Below are 20998 nucleotides of genomic sequence, written 5' to 3'. Positions count from 1 at the left end.
GAAAAATAGCAGATCTACAAGCTCGCTGCGAGCTTGTAGATCTTCTATTTTTTTTAAATCGTCTTTTGAGTATTTTTGACCCGATTCTATAAATGTCTTCTAAATCCTTCGTCTAAATCAAACCATTTCATGTCAAGGACCCCCAAAATTACATGCATTTGGCCGCGGACCCCCATCTTAAAATATGTTGTTCCAGGGACCACCCAGAAGAAAATATTTCAGTTACAAATGTTCGATTTTAAAAAGATATATTCAAAGACTCAAAAATAGCAGATCTGCAAGCTCGCAGCGCGGCACTCGGTGCCGCGCTGTGAGCTTGTATATCTGCTATTTTTCAATAGTTAAAGCGTTAAATAGTTCTAGGGCTAAATTGATTAATTGGCCACGTGTGACTGCAGAGGGTCACTGCCACGCCGCACTCACTCACTCCTACTCACTCACCTTCCACCTTCTCCCTTTACAAACGTCCATGTAGCAGCGGGGGAAGGAGAGGGTGCTCACCTTTTATTCTTTACTTGAGTAAATGTATCAATGCCTCCATTAGGAGTGGATATTGGCAAGAATCTCGCGATGCAATACGTATCACGATACTTGGGTCATGATGCAATAGTATCACGATACTTGGGTCACGATGCAATAGTATCATGATACTTGGGTCATGATGCAATAGTATCATGATACTTGGGTCACGATGCAATAGTATCATGATATATTGCGAATCTTTGCGATACGATACTATTGCGATACTATTGCAATACATCAGCAAAAGTACTCCTTATGCATAATGTCCCATTTCGCAAGTTTCCATATGTATAAAATCCTTTTAAAACATCAGATCTACATGCTCACAGCTTGTGAGTTTGTAGATTGGTTATTTTCAAATAGCCAAAGTGGTTAGTGTATGTTGTGTAATAGTAATCTAAATCTACAAAGTAACTAGTAATTAACATATTTCAAATAATTATTGTAGTAGAGTAAAAAGTACAATATTGTGCCTGTAGTGGAGTAGAAGTAAAAGTATTCAAAATTGGAAATGTACTTTACACCCCTCTCTCTCTCTCTCTCTCTCTCTCTCTCTCTCTCTCTCTCTCTCTCTCTCTCTCTCTCTCTCTCTCTCTCTCTCTCTCTCTCCTCTCACATATTCCCTGTCTTTCTCTCCTACCATCGTGTCAAACATCTCGTTCTCTCTCACACAGTGATTATATCTCCACGTCTCTTGGTTGTGCTGTACCACAGTACCACTATACCTCCCTCTCTCTCTGTGGAAGTGAGAGTGAAAGGCCATCTTTTAGTGGGTTGCTGGGATACCAGGGAATGTGGTGCACATGTTTGTGTGTACGTGTGATTTATTTTTTGTGTGGCAGCACCTATTTAAATGCACTGAATGTTCAGCGTGCCGCTGGCATCGCCCACGAGCTCGCCCGCACGTAGGGGGAACAAAAACAGAAGTGCCGTCTAAATTCCTCGATTGCAGTGGTACGTTTTTGTGTAACAGAGCTGACAATGTAGTACAACGCAGGGTGATGATCAGGGGTGTCGCACCAAATTCTGTTTAACTATTGAAAAATAGCAGATATACAAGCTCACAGCGCGGCACCGAGTGCCGCGCTGCGAGCTTATAGATCTGCTATTTTTGAAAAATCGTGAAAATTAGAATTTTGACCCGATTCTATAAGTGTCTTTTGAATCCTTCTTCTAAGATTTTTTGGAAAAACCTATGTTTCTATGTCAGCAATCTGGCCAGCCACCGTCAAGGTCCTTTTCACTTAACTGGAGCTCAGTCAGTCTGTTCTTGAGAGACTACTATGTCAGTGGTTCTCAAACCTTTTCATGTGAAGGACCCCCAAAATGATATGTATTTGGCCACGGACACCCATCTCAAAATATGTAGTTCCAGGGACCCCCAGAAGCAACATTTTACTTACAAATGTTAGCTTAGAAAATTCATATATTCAAAGATTTGCACACATTTTCCACGACTTTTAAAAAATAGTGTGCGACACTCGGTGCCGCGCTGTGAGCTTGTATATCTGCTATTTTTCAATAGCTAAAGTATAAAATAATTCCAGGCCCCTCCACCTTGGGCCCTGGTAACTCAATCCCACTTTCCCCCTCCTTGTGACGCCCCTGGTGGTGATGATGATGCTGTGTCACTTTGATAGAGCAGTGATTCTCATCATGTGGGCCAGGGGCCCACTGGTGGGTTGCAAGTGGGCCACCAAATAATTGGGCAAAACATTAGGATTTAAACGATAATATTGTTGTTTTCGGGTGGAAACCTTCTTTTTGTTTAAAAAAGGATTTCAAATCAGTTTTGTGCGACACCTTTGTATGATGAAGCAGGGCTTTAATTTGCCGAAAAACATACACATTTGAAACTTGGAGATACGAGGTTTCTGCCTGACAGTGACGATATAACTTAAATCTAAAAAAATAAATAATAATAATAATATATTAAAATGAAACACTTGAAACCTTGATACCAATAAATAACAATACTATGTTGATTCCATTAATCCAAGCCAGAACACAATCGATTGATTGATCATTCAAAGCACCCATTTGACCACGTCACGTGTGAAGGGTTGAGAACCTCTACAATAGATCATGTGTAGCGGGTCCATCCAACAACCCTGGCCTCCTCTGTTTTGACCTCTAGATAAGAAGAGCCAGCCCATGCCCTGTCCAAGCATCCTTTCACCCTCTGTTAAAGCACACTAGTGCTGCTACCCTACAAATAGCTAGGGAGAGAGCATGTTTCAACAGCATGGTTAACATTTTACAGTGTGGTTAAAAATTTACCACGCATAATTTTAAACATTCACGGAAATTTGGAATGGATTTAAAGACGAGGCGTGTCTGAAATGTCAATGCACTCGCTGCTGTTTACATACCGCGGAACCGATCGCTGTATCCTAAACCAGCGAGGCAGCTGATAGTGATAAATTAATCATTTGGTTTACAAGACCCTGAATATTCCCACAGTCGTTTTGTTTTAAATTCCTGCAAATGGCAAGCTGTGCAGTTGGATTCCAGCCTTCTCTCTTAACCAAGCACAGATGTCTCCACACTGTATAAATCCGGTGATTTGTAGAGGCGCTCGTTGCCTCTTTGAAGAACACACGTTTCTCTAGAGTGTGTCTGATGCCTTTTGTCTATAACCTTGTACTGTAAGCTACCGTACGATTCCCTTCTATTCTATGACAAGAAGCCTCCTGTGATCTACTGTACATCAATCAGCCAATCATGTTCACGTTGGACAGGCGTATGTCCTCCAGTGTGCTCGACTCGGCCCCCGTCTGTATAATGCGGTATAAATCTCTGAATGTTAAAGCAAATGCGTCAGCTGCTCTTGCTCCTGGGCCTATTATCAGCAGAACAGGCTGTGAGAGGCTGCATGCGAGATTGAGATCCTCCACATTTCAATCGCAGCGTTGGCGTATGTTGATTTAAGGGTTTCGGGCTACATTTGCCCTCGACAGTTGCAGCGCAGCCGCAGCCAGCCACCCCCTCCCTTCGAAAGTCAATGCAGTCATGCTCTGGGCCTGGGCCACGACTTGGTAAATGGCCCGTCACAGTGGATGGTGAAGAAGCCTGCTTCAATTGCAGAGCAATCACAGGCGGAGAGGCAAGGCAGTGCACGTCAAACGTCTCTCCTCCCTGTCTTCCCTACAACCCAGAGAGATGAGCAGTTGATGGCGGGTGAATACCAACATCCTGTCTTGGATCAGTTAACCCAGTGGTTCTCAACCTGTGGGGTCCTGGGGGTCCCCAAATTATTTTGGGGGGTCCCCAGATGATTAACCTATTGTGCAACATTGTTTTCTCACTCAACAGTAAACAAACCAAACTTAAAGTTTAAGTGTATAGAAGATATCTGCACATTTCTAAAGTAATAATTAAGGATTTTAAATACCTCTAAAATGATAAATGAATTATTGGCCAAATTGTCAAATATTAGAGGCAGACATTATGAAAATGGTGGAGCGTTGTGAGCATGTATATCTGCTATTTTTGCAATAGAACCGTGTTATACAAAATGTAATGCCTCAACTCTTAATGCTCGTCAGTAGGGGTCCCCAGTTAAAATGTGATTATTTTGGGGGTTGCGGCCTGAAAAGATTGAGAACCACTGAGTTAACCCACACACATGGGCAACACGGCCCGGGGGCCAGACCCTCCAAGTCCTCAAGAAAAACTAAACTACCCCCATAAAATCTACATGTTAAAAGGCAGCATTATGTTGTGTTAAATTGGAAGTCAATTTAACGCAACTCCAAATTATTAGTAATTAATACGTAGGCCTATGTACCAGTTGAGTAGTATATACTGCATTCCATATTCCATCCGTATGTACTCAAATGTTACATTTTTATTATATAATGTAATTTTTATAATGTGATCCATATTTATAAAATAATTCATAAGCCTTAAAGACACCACATAAAAAAGGCAATATGATTATCTGTCGTGGCTATCAAATTCATTCAGTTTTAACTTAATTCAGCACTATGTGTTTCAAGTTTCAATTGTCCAACGTGTGGCCCTTCACTCACTTTATCAAGTGATCATCAGTATGGCCCCCTGGAAAGAGATGTTGCCCATCCCTGAGTTGACCACATGAAACCTAGCAACCCTCTTAGGTCGGCCATTTTTGTTAAAGATATTTAGTGTAGAAAGAAAAGGGGCGGGAGGGTCTAGTCAAGTATGTAGGGTTTATTAAGGTTCCAGGTCGAACAACTTCACTGACGTTGCTGACAGGATTCCCACGTTACCCCTTCAAAGTTTTCACTTTCTTGCCCCGCTGGATGGTGATGTCAGTCAATTGCTCTGACAGTCTGTCTGGTGGTTGTTAGGCCCGTCCAACTGCACATCACTTTGGACCCGAAAAACATCACTTTTGATCTTGGGTAGCTCACCTCTACTGATTGCGACTGTCAGGTTGCAGTTACTATCAAAACCTCCACCGGCTGTCAGTCAGTCTGTCAGTCTGTCTGTCACGTCACACTTTTCCCCTACTCATATCTCCGCCATCGTTGCCCCTATCCATGCCAAACTTTGCACACACGTTCCTTGGCTGCCAAACCACAACCTCATTTCTCACATGGCCCTCTTCTAGCGCCACCATGAGATACATTTTTGGACACTGCTCCTACAGATTTTGCCCTAAAATCACGCAAAGCGGTACACAGTATCTCTAAAGTCATGTCATCAACATGGATCTGTCCCATTTCCCATATTCCCTCCTGATTGGCTACGATTGCCTTCTAAAGTTTGTGTATGCGACCTGCCTGTCGCTTATCTCCCGATTAGGAAGTCTTACTGGTTTTAGTAGTCTCGTGTGGCCAGGCTGTTGACTCCCACAATTTGCTCATGCTCCCGTCATACAGTCTGGGAGAAGTTCTGATCTATAGGATAAAGCGGAAGTGAAGCCTCCTCCCCCGTTTTGTTTTTACCATCACGCACATTTATCCTAATATGAATAAAAATCATCTAAGCATATTTAGCTTGCTGCTTAGCAGAAATGATATTTTAATATATATTTTCTTGAACGGAAATGCCAGCTTCCATTACTCTCTGTTTGTTTGTTAGCTATTTGCAAAGTTGGAGAGACGAGACTGAAGCTTTGTAATATTTAGTGTTCCTGTTCAATCCTCATACTATAGCTTTATTTCAGCATAAATGGTAAATGGTAAATGGTGCATTTATATAGCGCTTTTATCCAAGGCGCTTTACATAGATTGTGCATTACATTCACCCATTCACACACACATTCATACACCGGTGGCGGAGGAAACCATGATGCAAGGCACCAACCTACTCACCGGGAGCAATTAGGGGTTCAGAGTCTTGCTCAAGGGCTCTTCGACATTAACTCAGGGGAAGCATAACTTACTTTATAAACTAAATTTATACATTCAGTGCACACAGCACATTTAACAAAGCATCTTGTGGTTCTCTAGATTTTGTTTATACACGACATATTAATTAACACAGTCTCGCAAACAAACTTGTACTCAGGCCTGCCTCATATGCCTCATGATGTAGCATTTCACCATAATAGCTACAGCCTGGAGGTTTTGATGAAGTATTTAGTGCACTCACCACCAAAGTGTTCCCTGCTTCTGAAAACCGTAATGTAGGTCTCTAAAATCTTATTTTAATGTAGGCTAATCGCTGAGGACCATTATTTTACACACACACACTTTTGGTCTTGCCAGCTGTGTTGCGTAAACGTTTTCTATCAGGGAGCGAGAGTTGAAACTCTTACGGAGCTTAAATTAGTTGCCTCTGGCACAGAAGGCAACTCCTTCAGGGGAAGCTGATCTGTATTCGTTCCAACTCAGTATGACGATGCTCTTATTTCAAACATGCACCTTCATTATTATTCAGTTAATATCCACTCAAGACAATTTGAGTGTCTGGGGAAAATATCATTGGTTTGGCCCTTGCTGCTTGATGATTCTCTGAAGAATTATTACACTTTATGAACTGAAGCACCACTTAACAATTTTGCTGCCATTTTAAACATAGCTGTAGTAAGCAGCTGCCAAATTGTCCTTACCTTTTAACGTGGGCATGTGCACGCATCGTGCACAATCTGTGCGCGACTCATCTAGTAGACGTGTAGACTCGGTGACAGTTTTCGAAAAAAAAAAAAACCCCATTGAAATAGACATATCCGTTGCCACGCTGTATCCCTGCTTATCCGCCAGTGTTTACATGAAAAAACATTGAAAAAAGCCAGCTGCGCGCTATGGTAACACGTGGACACGTTCGCGCACAAAACGCACGATATGTGCGGGGATCATAATCCAGGCGTGTAGAGACTGGATCAAAGTTTCCAAACGCAAAAATCGGATTGAAAAACGAGCTTTCCATCGCCGAGTAGCTTCCTCTTCTGTTACAATGTAAACCAATGGAGGCGGGACTATGGCCCAGGCTCAGACCGGATACGGAAAGCTAAATCCGGTCCAGACCGGAAATACGACCGGATACAGTTAGGGGGCGGGGCCTAAAGAGCCAGAATCAGCGAAAATCTGCGATAATACTTTTAATCCTTTCATAATGATTAAAGCTAATTAAACTTCCGGGATCGATGGGCATGGCACCGCGGTACAGCGGGAAATCTCCGGTTTCGACGGGGATCGCAGAGTATGAGTTAATAATTGATTATCTTCCCTAAAAGCAGGCCAGTGGGCCTTTTTACTCATATGCAATATGAGTTTATCTGCCAGCCAAATCTTTCTCTCTCTCTCTCTCTCTCTCTCTCTCTCTCTCTCTCTCTCTCTCTCTCACTCTCTCTCTCTCTCTCTCTCTCTCTCTCTCTCTCTCTCTCTCTCTCTCTCTCTCTCTCTCTCTCTCTCTCTCTCTCTCTCTCTCTCTCTCTCTCTCTCACTCTCTCTCTCTCTCTCTCTCTCTCTCTCTCTCTCTCTCTCTCTCTCTCTCCCCCCTCTCTCTCTCTCTCTCTCTCTCTCTCACTCTCTCTCTCTCTCTCTCTCTCTCTCTCTCTCTCTCTCTCTCTCTCTCTGCCCCAACACCTTAAAGCCTTATTTTATATCAACAATTGCAAACCCCATGAAGGTTTAATTTCATGGAGGTTTTTTGTTTTTTTGTCACATTCCCGAGCCAATAATTTGATGACTAGCGAGGTCTACTATTGACCAATGAGTGATCAAATTATTTGCCTCAGGAATAGCGTAAATACAGAACTAAAATCTCCATGAATTCAATGCTTCATGGGGTGTATAATTGATAGAAAATAAGACATGTTTTGGGAAGGGCTGTCACGTTTATTACATAATCGTCTAATCGCAATTATTTGACATAATCGTGATTATTTTTCATAATCGTCATAATCGTTTCTATGTTGACAGATGTTCATGTATTTGTTTTAAAGTAAAAAATAGTGGAAATAGCAGATCTACAAGCTCAGAATGTGTCGCATTGCGACACGTTGTTAGCTTGTAGATCGACCATTTCCACTATCAATGTTATTTTTTAAGTATAAAGTTGTCAAATATGTCAGTAATTTCTTTGTATATTTAGGTTATGTGTCATATCTGCCATGTGCAACTTCAAAGCCTAAAAGCCAAACAGAAATGTAATTGTCAACGACAAAAACACTAGTAAATCGTCAATCGCAATTATTTGAGTGACAATTAATCGCCATGTAAAATGTCCTAATCGTGACAGCCCTAGTTTTGGGTGAACTACTCCCTTTTAAGGGCGATGTATACCACTAACTACCAAGTAGTATGAATCATGCTGTATGCATACGTAAGTGAGGCTAGGGAGACGGATTCCTCAGCTTAGAGTGCTTTCTGTTAAACTACAAACTCATCAGAGAGTCTAGCCAAACAGATGCTCTAATGTTGTGCAGAATAAAACTGCCACTCACCGAGGCGGGGGTCAGGAGCAAGCTAGCTCTGTCTCTATGAGCCGAGGGAGGCTGGCTGACAGAGAGACTAGAGAAATGTTTTTGCACAGATGGCACAGTAAATGAACAAAGCCAGCGATACTGCACTAGACGGTGTGAATTGAGTGAACCACTTTCAATGGCTGCGAAGAGCCCTTAGCCCTATACTGTCACATTGTTTTTGATTTGAACAATGAAGCCGTTGTCTGGGTTATGTCCTTTTGTGATGTCTGGGTTATGTCCTTTTGTGATGTCTGGGTGTCCTTTTGTGTAATGGTGTTTTGGATTCTATCCGTTCATTTTAGCAGTTGTCATTCAACGTGTGCAACAGTAACGCTTGTATAGAATAGTTATTGTAGGGGCACGGTGGCGCAGTCAGTAGTGCTGTCGCCTCACAGCTAGAAGGTCCTGGGTTCGATTCCCGCCGGGGGACACTGTGGGTGCTGGGGGCGTGTTCCCTCCTCCGCGTCATCAGTGCCCACACCCTAGGTGGGGTTGGCAAAAGGGCCTTTCTTTGTGGAGTTTGCATGTTCTCCCTGTGTCTCCTAGGGTAGATACCCTCACAAAAACATGCAGTAATCCTGGTCTCTATAAAGCCTCCCCCTGGCCAGCCGGGGCGCCTGATGGAGGGGAATGGAACTGGTTGGAATAACATGTTCCTTCCACGCGCTACGTCCAACCGGGGAAGCTCCCCCCTGTCAGTCCATCCTGTAGAAACTGTGGCTCGCAGCAAAGCTCCGCCCACTTCCTTCCTCCTCCTCCTATCAACCTCCAGCTCTGTGAAGGTGATGATTTTTACTGCTGTGCAGTCTCCATAATGATTAGCCTATTGCCTTATAAGGATATGCTAACCTTTATTACCAACCAAAAGACTGGTACCACCAGTTTGAATTTGACATTAACACCACGTACAGCCATGCACTTTGGAGCAGGGGTGCAGCCAAAGGTCAATGCAAATCCTTATGCTGATCGTTGCTGTTTTGGTGCATATTATTTGCATATTATTTGTGAGTTTGCATATTTGTTTGGCCACAGTGCACTATAGACTGTCAAACCATATAAATGTGCAGGTATATCTTTTTATATTCAAACATTTATTACCTCCACTAACATTCATTACAGAAATAGAGGTAAGATTGTATATTTCTTTGCTGTCGCAACGTGCAAATAAGTTTATGGCAAGTGATGACGAGATAAGCCCGCTGACATGGGAGAACCAAGCCTTTAATATGTTTATGAACGTCACTCCCTATAATGATTGTTTGGTGGATGTTTCAATCTAGCAATGCATTATCCGAAAAGCTATGAATTATGTACTGTAGGGCAGGGGTCTTCAACAGGGGGTCCGGGACCCCTAGGGTGTCCTCAGAGTTACTACAGGGGGTCCTCCAAATCCTTGTGTGATAGAAACTTTTTTTCTCCTTTTATATTAACCACTTGAACCCCTATAGCGTCCATATTCTGAGAACTTTAGCCCAAAAATAGCAGATCTACAAGCTCACAACGCCTCATGCTGCAATGCGTTGTGAGCTTGTAGATCGGCTATTTTCGAGCTTTGGTGTAGAGGGGGAAAAAGAACAGACAGAGTGAAAGGTCAAGTTTATTAAGTATTGACGGTTCAAGTGGTTAAATGAAAACCCACATTAACATGAATCCAAAATATACTGATTATTGTGCTGTCAAACAATTAAACTATATGGAAACTATGAAAATGGTTGTGGGGGTCCCTGCTTCATCTCTCTCTCAACTAAGGGGTCCTTGGCCTGAAAAAGACCCCTGCTGTAGGGCACAAAATACCGGACCCTCACAGGTGGAATGCATGCCAAGTGTTGGCATCGCACGTAAATTGAATCAAGGCGAGCGTTCTGTGCAGTCCTTTTATGAAGGCCACTTATAGCTTTGCTTCTTGTTCTTCTCTCCTCCAGCGCCCCATGACTTGGTGAGGTTCCTCTGTGTGAACATAATGCTGCAGACCTTCATCTGAGGCCCCTTCTCTTCCCCCCCATCCCACCCAACCCCCCTACCTGGCCTTCCCCCCCCCCCCCCCCCCCCCCCCCCGCTTCTGCCATGACCAGCCTGAAGCGCTCGCAGACGGAGCGCTCGGTCGGGGGCTCGGTGCCCGCCACCGACGAGTTCTACACCCGCCGCCTGCGGCTGCCCAACGGCGGGGCGCCACCGCCCCGCAGCGAGAGCGCCCACATCTCCTCCTCGTCCGCCGCCGTCCCGGGCACCACCAACCCCGGGGTGCCCAAGATGGGGGTGCGCGCCCGCGTGGCCGACTGGCCCCCCAGGAAAGACGGGGGAGGCGGGGCGATCTGGCACATCACGGTGGAGACGGACTCCCCCAGCACCACCATCAACACCAGCTCTTCTTCTGGGTCGGGAAGCAGCACGGAGCGAGACAGAGACCGGCTTGGAGGAGGTGGAGGTGGTGGTGGAGGTGGTGGGGGTGGAGGTGGAGGAGGCGGGGTTTCGGCCGTCGCCACCCACAGCAACCTGTCGGCCAAGCTGGGTCACCTGATCAGCCCGCAGGTAAGGGTGGGCGATGTGGTGATAAATATCGTTGAGACGATTTAATGTCTCCACGATATTCCTTTTCTGAGATATTGTACATATCGTGATACAATGAGGGAGAGCCTTATAAAAATCCAGTTGAATTGTTAATACAGAGATTCGTTGCAGAATTCATTTAAACCAGCATTTTGGTGTAAATCAGTAGTTCTCAAACTTGAAAATGTCAAGGTCTACCCTTAACTCGGACTGTATACAAATGAAACCAAATGGTCCATTTGGTTTCATTTGTATACTGTCAGAGTTACATACTTGTAAGGGTCAATTTAGACCTCCCAAAAGGAACCCAGAGAGTCCCTGGAACCCACTTTGAGGACCACTGGTCTAAATGCTCTGTTACACCTTTTTCTTTTAGTTTTTGTAGGTGGTTGTACTGTTAAGTAACTTGAAAAGTAACCATAAAAACCAACATGAAAAAGAATCGCGATAAGATCGTCTATCGTGATACTGCTTGGAAACATTATCGTGATATTGTATTTTTCCACATCGCCCACCCCTAACCCCCAGGACTCATCCATGCTGCGTAACATCCACAACACGCTGAAGAACAAGATGCAGAGCAAAGGCAAGGACAACCGCTTCCTGTCGCCCGACGGCTACCTGGGCTCGCCGCGCAAGGGCATGCGGCGCATCCGCCAGCGCAGCAACAGCGACATCACCATCAGCGAGCTGGACGGCGACGGCAGCGAGGGCTGGTCCTTCTCCGGCTGGACGCCCATGCACCGCGAGTACGGCAGCACCTCGTCCATCGACAAGCACGGCGTGTCCGGCGAGAGCTTCTTCGACATGCTGAAGGTTGGTTGGTTGTACTTTATTGTTACGTCGTCTTTTGTACAGGTACATAAGAGTAAAGGTCTTTGCACACAGATGCGTTTTTTTCCGTTTGCTGCATAATTAAAACTCATTGGAGTTGGTGTGCAATGCTGTGCGGAATCGGCGCTGCGGATCCCAAAAGGAGTCATAAAAGGAGTGATGAGTTTTTTACCGCATGCGACAAGACGCACAAATCGAACTGGGTTCGATTGAGAAGAAAACGCACGGCCGCAGCCACTTGTCGCACGGCAAATTCGGAGCCGGTGTGCATGAGGTCGTAGAGAATCATTGTTTTCTTAAAAAAAAAATAATAATTGTCCGTTTTATCCGTGCAAACAAACGCGTCTGTGTGCAAAACCCTTAAAACTTATTTTTGTTCGGCTTCCTTTCAGACAATGCAGTGGTATATATAAAAACAAAACAGCAAAAACAACAAAAACACAACACATCTAAATATAAAATGATAAGTAATAAGTAATAATGGCTTAGGAAAGAGAGCATAGAGAATGTAAAAAGCATCCTCAGCTGTACATGTGCATAACGTTTGGTATATTGTAAACACCCATGACATTATGCTTCCTTTGTAGCTATTGTACTATAACTTTTTGTAAACAACTTCACAGTGTGTTCTATGTGCAACAGGTTGGTATAGTTAAAGGGCCACTTCACCTCTGGGACAACTAGATCTTATTTTATTGTTGTTTGGGACACAATCAACACAATCCTGAGTTATTTTTTGTATTCAATCTGTGTTTTGAGATATTTTAGTATTTCAGCTGTGCTAGTGATGCATTTTGCATCATATGATGCATTTTGCATCATCATGCTGCATCATATGATGCAAAACGCATCACTAGCACAGCTGAAATACTAAAATATGAAGGTGAAGTGGCCCTTTAACATAGTATACATATATATTTATGAAGGGCTACCAGTCCACCGACGACCAGCGCAGCCCGGCTCCAGAGAGGCTGGGCGAGCTCCTCACCGTGGCCCCCATCATCAAACAGCCTGCCCTGGACCTGGGCGACGGGCCGCCCCGGGGCAGCCCCGCCAGCCGGCTGAAGGAGCGTGAGAAGCACCTGAAGAGGAGGTCCAAGTCAGAGACGGGCGGAGAGTCCATATTCCGTAAGCTTCGCAACGTCAAGGCGGAGGGCGACTCGTCCCGGGCCGGCTCGGACGCGGAGGACGGCGGGGGCAAGGCGGACGAGATGAGCCCGCCGCCCAAGCCCTGGGTCTGCCAGAAGGGCTTCGCCCACTTCGACGTCCAGTCGCTGCTGTTCGACCTCAACGAGGTCATCCACGGCAGGCAGTCCGGAGGCAAGCGCAAGAACACCACCACGGGGGCGTCGGCCGCCGCCGCCGCCGCCTCCTCCAATCAGAGCGGGGCGTACGGCTCGCCCTGCGGCTCGCAGGAGGAGCTCAGCGGCAAGGAGGGGCCGGGCGGAGGACACGGCGGCGGAGGCCCCGCCCTCGACCCTGGGGACGACAAGAGCAACGAGCTGGTGCTCAGCTGTCCCTGCTTCAGGAACGAGATGGGAGGAGAGGGAGAGAGGAGCATCTGTCCCTCCAAACAGGTAGACTGATCTGCATGGTGTTGTTTTTCATCGTTGTCGGGCAGAAACCTCGTATCTCCAAGTTTCAAATCTGTACGTTCTTTCACAAAGTAAAGCCCTGCTTCATCATACAAGGCCGTCGCACAAAAATTGTGAAAACAGCAGATCTACAAGCATACAACGCCTCGCACCGTGCTTGTAGATCGGCTGTTTTCACTAGTTTAAATCATTTTTAAAATGATAAATGCAAAACCAACGGTTTTGGACATACAAGGTTTTCACCCGACAACGACGTTTTGTTAGTTTTTATTGCTATTCCACATTAGTCAACGTGCTCAGTGCTCACAAGCTGCTAGTTTGTCAATGCAGCGATGATGCCATTCAGATCTTTCCTGTATAGTGCGACTCTGCCACTGAGCACCACATGTACATTTTGATTTGAATGGCTTTGTTCACAAACTGCTCACATATTAGTAACTGTACTATTGATACCTAAAGATCACAGACGGCACGACGGCCATGTACTGAATATTTTAGTTTTCTTTGTATTACTTGCGTCAGCAGAGCGTGCAAGCACTGCGTTCGGCTGCGTATGTAGGTAGGTAGCTGTGTGTGTTTAAGCCCGTAGCCCAATCAGGGACCAGCATTTCTGGCCACGTCATCATTAACATCCAATGAGGGACCAGCATTTCTGGCCACGTCATCATTAACATCCAATGAGGGACCAGTATCTGGTGATGCCAGTGGTGAGCGCACCTCATGGCGAGCTCTGCTGGTGCAGGTTGACACCTCGACAGAGTGCAGTTCTAGTTTAGCCCCTATTTTTGCTTATCTGTTATTTGCTTTAACCACTCGCAGCCTAACTAAAGCCCTATTCGCCCTGGATTAACATTACCTGGGGACCCCAGGTAAAGTATAAAGATCACTGAGGTCCTCTGTGTTCTTAATCCCACGCGAATCGTCCATGTCTGTAATAATCACGGATGACAGGGGGTAAAGATTACAGGCTGTTTTACCTACCATAATAATCACTTTACAGACGTCCTCTGATAAAACTAATCCAGCGCGAATCGACATCTCCGTAATCACGGTAAAATCACCTTGTTTGCATAATTTTTTTAAGCGTCATGGAATACAGCGCGGTGGACAGACGGACGAAGGAGCGCACACACACACACACACACACACACACACACACACGCACGCACACACACACACACACACACACACACACACACACACACACACACACACACACACACACACACACACACACACAACAAACTCTGAAAGTAGCCTATATAATCAAAGCGAAATTGGGAATTCTTTTGTAAAAAGGCTATGGACATACTATGCAGGGGGGATGCGCTCGCGAGTGATGGCCGATTAGGCCTATAATAACCTCTTTAATATGTCCGTCCCATCTTCTGTCTGTCTGTCTGTCTCTCCCCTCAATCAATCAATCAAAACTCGATCGCTTTCTCTCTCTCCCCTCTCTCTCTGTGTGTGTGCGCGCGCGGTGGCACATGCTTAAAAGAACAGATCTGCAATCTAACATCCTGTAGTCTACTATCCGACAGTGTTGATAGCTTGTAAATCTGTTCTTTTTGCGCATGTAACAACCTTGTACTTTAAAAATCCATGCTCTTCAGCTTTCTATTGGACACAGACAGGTTCATATGTGCATACAGCTAGGGAGGAGAGTATATTTTACGTTTATGTGGGGCACCCATATTACTGTCATGTCTTAATAATGTTGCTTTTAACAAGTAAACTAAGTATTACCATGCTGATTGGCGGAGCCTGTTGCGCACTGACTGTGGTCAGGGTGACCCAGGCTGTCTGCCTCTACGCTGCGGCAGCAATCATTATACTTAAAAGCTGCAAAAGTTTGCATGAGTACTTTGATGGCAAAGTGTTGTGATAGAGAAATAGCATGCAATAAAGACTTGTGAATGTGACAGATTGACTCCTTACCTCCGAGTAGGCTATACTACTGCCCCTGCCTCTGTCATTTAAATAATTAATCCAGAGAATGCAATAATACCATAAATGATATGATGGTTTAATGTAAAAGGTGTCTCCACACCAAACAGCCGACAAGAAACTCCTTCCAACTCCTGGCAGACTGGCAGACGGTGGCATTTAGTGGCAAACTTGGCATTTAAAAGTCGGGCGTTGGAAGATTGCATTCAGATGAGACGCACATAAACCTTCAGCGCTAAACTGGTGTTGCCAGGTTTGCTCATTATAAGTGACTTTGGTCTAATTTTCCTGTAAAGTCTCTAGTTGCGTGTTGCTTTTGTTTGGGCTTGTTTATGAAGTGTAGTTGCTTATTTGGCCTTGCTTTCAACATTCTTTAAGAAAATAGCTAATGTAATAGAGCTCAAGTGGTGAAACTGTTGGGCTTGTTTTCATAGACCTGGTCGCTTGTTTCACTCACAGAGTTTGGCTGCTTTGCCACAGCCCCTCTTCGTCAAAACAGCACAGCAGCGCTATATAACTATTTTCCTTTGGACTCGAGAGTTGAGAATATGGTATTTACGGTAGTTAAAATGTGCCACGGGAAAATGTATCTATAATATAAATATAACTCGGAGGAGAGCAGAGCCCATCAGCCCAGAGTAACACCAGCTGCTGCTGGAGTTGATTGGTTTGACGTCTTTTCACTGGCATGATTTAATTGATTGTTTGAGAAAGATTACAATAGTATAGTCTACACATTACAGCTTGTAGATCTGCTGTTATAAATAATATGCAACTCGTCTTCATCCTATGATCTGGGAGAAGGATGTGGTGCCTGTTATTCTAGCTTCTATAGGAGTCTCCACCGCCTCATTGATCATTTGTTTAATTGGCTCGTTCACCGGCACATTGACTCTCGATCGGAATTCTGAATTATTTATTTCAATCAGACTGAATAAATACTGTAATATAAAAAAAAATACTGTTGATGTAAATGCTAAAACTGAGTGTAGTCAGTGTACACATGAATGGTCATTTCTGTTTTGAGGACAAACAATGGATTAATGTCCGTGATTTCAAGTAAAACACAGACATGGCTTATCCCGTCCGAATCTGCCATAATAATCACAGAGGACGTGGGGTAAAGATTACTTTACCCCACGTCCTCAGGTAATGTTAATCCAGGGCGAATAGGGCTTAACACACCTATTCTGGGGCAAACATTTGGCAAAAATAGCAGATCTACAAGTTTACAGAACATAGAAAAGCACTAAAAATGTTCCCCTGTTCCATGCAAGGCACGTGCACACATAGATATCAAAGGGGGCTTGAGCCCCTATCCTTTTATCCGTCTGTAAAAAAGTGCCCTCTCCAGACCATGAAAGCAAGTGGTGAAAATAGCCAATCTCCAAGCTCACAACGCGCGTTGTGAGCTTGGAGGTCAGATATTTTCGATATTTTTACCAAAAGGCCCTTTTAGAAATGTCAGCCCCTCCCTTTAACACTTATGTTGCAATGATTTTTTCTCTTCAATGTCTCGCGTTGCCATGGTTACCATAGACTTCCATGTAATTGTGCAAGTGTGTAAAAAGTGCACGCCCACGCTTAGATGATGCACCACGTGTGTAGATGCTGTTCACAGCTTTCAAACAAAAAAATCCGCTTGGAAATCCGTTCAGGCATTCATGATTTATCAGCCATTATGTTTTCTACAGATGTAAACAAACATGGCTGCCATGTTTGAAAGAATGGGTTGGTATGGGGATTAAACATGCAATTTCGCGATCGCGATCATGCCTAATACATTTCTGGAGGTCCAGAAAAAAATTTTGAAAAAAAAAAATTTGAAATTTTTTTTTTTTTTTTTTTTTCAAAAACGGCCCAAACTCGGGAAACTCGGGGTTGGCACAGCACTAGTACCAATACAAACTCGGGAAACTCGGGGTTGGCACCATATGTGTTAACATTCTCTGCACGTCCCCTGTTCCCTGTGTAACCACACCTGGTCTGTGGTCTTCCAGCAGGGCAGCATTGGCAGCGGTGGCAGCTCCAGCAGCACCTCGGGCAGCACAGAAGAAGGGCCGCTGGAGGCCACCCTCACCAGCCACTGCACCAACGCCGGCGTGGCCGTGCTGGAGGCGCCCAGGGACGCGCAGGGCCAGCACGGCGACAGGACCAAGCGCCACATCGTGGAGCACGTGGACCTGGGCGCCTACTACTACCGCAAGTACTTCTACCTGAGAGGTGAGGGCTCCGCCATGCATTCAGTTTCCCGGGACTTTTTTTTATGGCGTTGCTCTATAGCAGTGGTTCTCAACTTTTTCAGGCCGCGACCCCCAAAATAATCATATTTTAACTGGGGACCCCCCCCCCCCACCCTGATGAGCACTAAGAGTTGAGGCATTACATTTTGTATAACTCAGTTCTATTGTGAAAATATCCGATCTACATTCTCACATGTAGCATGTAGATCGTCTATTTTCACAATTTCTGCCTCTAATATTTGACAATTTGGCCAATTCTCACTCAACAGTAAACAAACCAACATAAAGTTTAAGTGTATAAAGGGTATCTGCACATTTTTAAAGTGACAATTTAAGGACTCTTTAATACCTCTAAAATGACAAATTAAACATTGGCCAAATTGTCACATATTAGAGACAGAAATTGTGAAAATAGCCGATCTACATGCTCACAACGCCTCGCAACGTGAGGCGTTGTGAGCATGTAGATCGGCTATTTTCACAATAGAACCATGTTATACAAAATGTAATGCCTCAACTCTTAGTGCTTGTCAGGGTGGGGGGGGGGGGGGGGGGGTCCCCAGTTAAAATATGATTATTTTGGGGGTCGCGGCCTGATAAGGTTGAGAACCACTGATCTGGGAGAGGGTGTGTGTTTGTGTGTCTCGACAAAAATGTATGTTCTTCTCTCACCCCTTTTTTTTCTTCTTTCGATATGCATTCATCGTTTTCTCGCCCTCCCCCCGCCCACACCCTAACACCACCACCAATCAATCTGTCATTTATGTGTCCACCTCCGTCCAGAGCACTGGAACTACCTGGGAGTGGATGAGACCTTGGGGCCGGTGGCGGTCAGCCTGCGGAGGGAGAAGGTGGACGAGCACAAAGAGCACGGCCAGCAGTACAACTACAGGGTCATCTTCAGGACCAGCGAGGTACCTACCTACTGCACCACAGATATTACACTGTTACAGTACAACTACAGGGTCATCTTCAGGACCAGTGAGGTGCCTACCTACTGCACCACAGATATTACACTGTTACAGTACAACTACAGGGTCTTCTTCAGGACCAGTGAGGTGCCTACCTACTGCACCACAGCTATTACACTGTTACTGCCTTATGTGTAGGAGAGGGGGCAGCAGTTAACCTTTTTGTTGCTAAGCATTGGAAAATCTTCAATGTCTTCCATTGCCAGAATCTTTAAAATCGTACCTTTTAATGTGCACGATGTGCACGGGTCATGCACGGATAATGCACCACACATGTGCACGCCATTCACAGCTTTCAAACAAAAGATATAGGCTATAGTGTTTTCAAATGTAAACAAACATGGCTGCCATGTTTGAAAGATACAGCTGTTCTGGGAGTCAAACATGCATTTCGCGACCGCGATCATGTCGAAACCGGAAGTAGGAAGTAGGGAGAGTTGGCCGTTTTCAAAAACGGACAACTCGGGAAACTCGTGTTTGGCAAGGCCTATTACAAACTCGGGAAACTCGTGTTTGGCAAGGCCTATTACTAACTCGGGAAACTCGTGTTTGGCACCAAGTGTGTAAATTAAACTAGTTGATTGAATCAATTATTGAAAATATTCGACAGTCGGTAATTCAATAAAAGAATCGATTCAGAATCAACCCCAATTTTTGGAGGAGAAAAGAAAAAAGAAATTTGTGTATTTACAGTATGTGTGCACAATGTGTGTATGGTATGTACTGTATATTGCTTGGTACATTTGGTTTAGGTCTATGATAAAGGATTGTGCAGGTTAAGCTTCACAGTGTAGTTAATGTGTGCGGGTGCTGCTCAGTGCTGGCTGTGTTGTCTTTGTGTGTGAGACCAGGATGACACTGTGTTGCTGACCATGCCTTACCTTGAGGGTGTTTATAGAAGAGAGACACTAACAGGGATTTATTCCTTTCTTAGACATTATTTTATTGATTGCTCTTTCGATTAGTTGAATAATTGAGAAGCACATTTAAAAAATATGCATTTTAATTAGATTTATATTTATACATCAATGAATGGACATGAATTAAGCACTATTTTATACTTCTACAGTATCTCACAACTCGAAAGCATCGCAGCTATTTTATACTATCCTTAAATACATCTTTGTTTCTAATCAATTGCAAAAGGGCCTTTCTGTGTGGAGTTTGCATGTTCTCCCTGTGTCTCCTAGGGTAGATACCCTCACAAAAACATGCAGTAATCCTGGTCTCAATAATGCCTCCCCCTGGCCAGCCGGGGCGCCTGATGGAGGGGAAAGGAACTGGTTGGAATAACGTGTTCCTTCCACGCGCTACGTCCATCCCGGGGAAATCCCCACTGTCAGGTGAAAAGAAGCAACTTGGACTACTCATGCATAGAAGGAAGCATGAGGTCAGTCCGTTGTCTCCCCAGGCGTGGCAGAGGGAGAGCAGATCCCAGGATTACATAGGCAATTGGCACTGGGTGAAAATGGGTTACAAAATCGTGGGATAAAAATGATAAAAAAAAAAAATTGCATCGATCAGATTGATTAACTGTTGCACCCCTAATTAGAAACATACGTGACTCTTCTGTCCAACCTCACCCTTGAAGGTGAGGACCCGACTCACAACCAAGTGAGTTACATGAACGCTTGCATGTTCCTACTCGTCTGTACCGTGCAAGCCCCATGTGAATTAAAGCAGCCCTCGCTGCCTGCCTTCTTCCATCTATAGAAGCACTTCTAAACCCCAGATAAAGCATTTCTTCATCCCCCGAGCCCCGCCGCCCACACACACACGCTCGCTCGCTCTGTCAAGGAGCGAGCACTGCTATTTCCTTGCTAAAAAGAGGCAGATGCCAATATAATAATGGCAGAGGTACTTGTGTATAGAGTGAAAAAAATCATGTCTCTCCTATAGAAGCTCTCCCTGTGAGTAATAGCCATGTCAATCTCTTAGGATGACGCATGCCCCCCCCCCCCCCCACCTGCTATTTTCAGAGTGGGAAGCGGGGCAGGTATTTGTGTATGCATACTGTACTCTAGAGCCCCTTTTCCACTGACATGGCCCGACACCACACCACTCCACACCGCCCACTTGTGCCACAGGTTTTCCACTACGAGGACCTGGGTTGAGTGGTGTGAAAGTGGTACTAAAACGTGGTACTAAAAAGTATCCAATCCAGAGTAGGACTGAGCTAGGCCAAACAGGGCCAAACGCTTCATAATGACTGATTACTCACTGACTTTTCATTTAGACCACCAGGATATAGTTGTAATATATGATAATAGATTCTATTGTGTAATCACTGTGATAATCTATTATAGTGTATTATAATTATCATAGTAATACGTTAATACTTTATAGTATATTATAATCCATTATAGTGTATTATAATTAGGATAGTTGTGATAGAAATTTATATTGTATTATAATCACAGTTAAAAGGGTCGATTTGTT

At 44.6% G+C, this 20998-nt stretch overlaps 1 protein-coding gene across 3 annotated transcripts in view; it reads left to right on the top strand.

The window, feature by feature from the left end:
• Positions 1-10486: 10486 nt before the first annotated feature.
• sipa1l1 (signal-induced proliferation-associated 1 like 1) overlaps positions 10487-20998 on the top strand; it is a gene marked incomplete at its 5' end in the record, with an annotated part of 83915 nt that continues 73403 nt past the window's right edge. For all 3 annotated transcript variants that reach the window (XR_013962861.1, XR_013962862.1, XM_080745159.1), the window contains 5 exons: positions 10487-10951; positions 11498-11785; positions 12730-13380; positions 17346-17568; positions 18372-18502. Coding sequence is in view for 1 of the 3 variants with exons in the window: in XM_080745159.1 (XP_080601285.1) it covers positions 10487-10951; positions 11498-11785; positions 12730-13380; positions 17346-17568; positions 18372-18502 (1758 nt within the window). The remainder of the gene's footprint in view (positions 10952-11497; positions 11786-12729; positions 13381-17345; positions 17569-18371; positions 18503-20998) is intronic.

Source organism: Nannobrachium achirus (genome assembly GCF_963921795.1).
Source record: "Nannobrachium achirus genome assembly, chromosome: 16".
NCBI classification, from domain to species: Eukaryota; Metazoa; Chordata; class Actinopteri; order Myctophiformes; family Myctophidae; genus Nannobrachium; species Nannobrachium achirus.
Note: the sequence above shows the minus strand (reverse complement) of the source record. Positions and strands in the feature narration are given on the sequence as shown.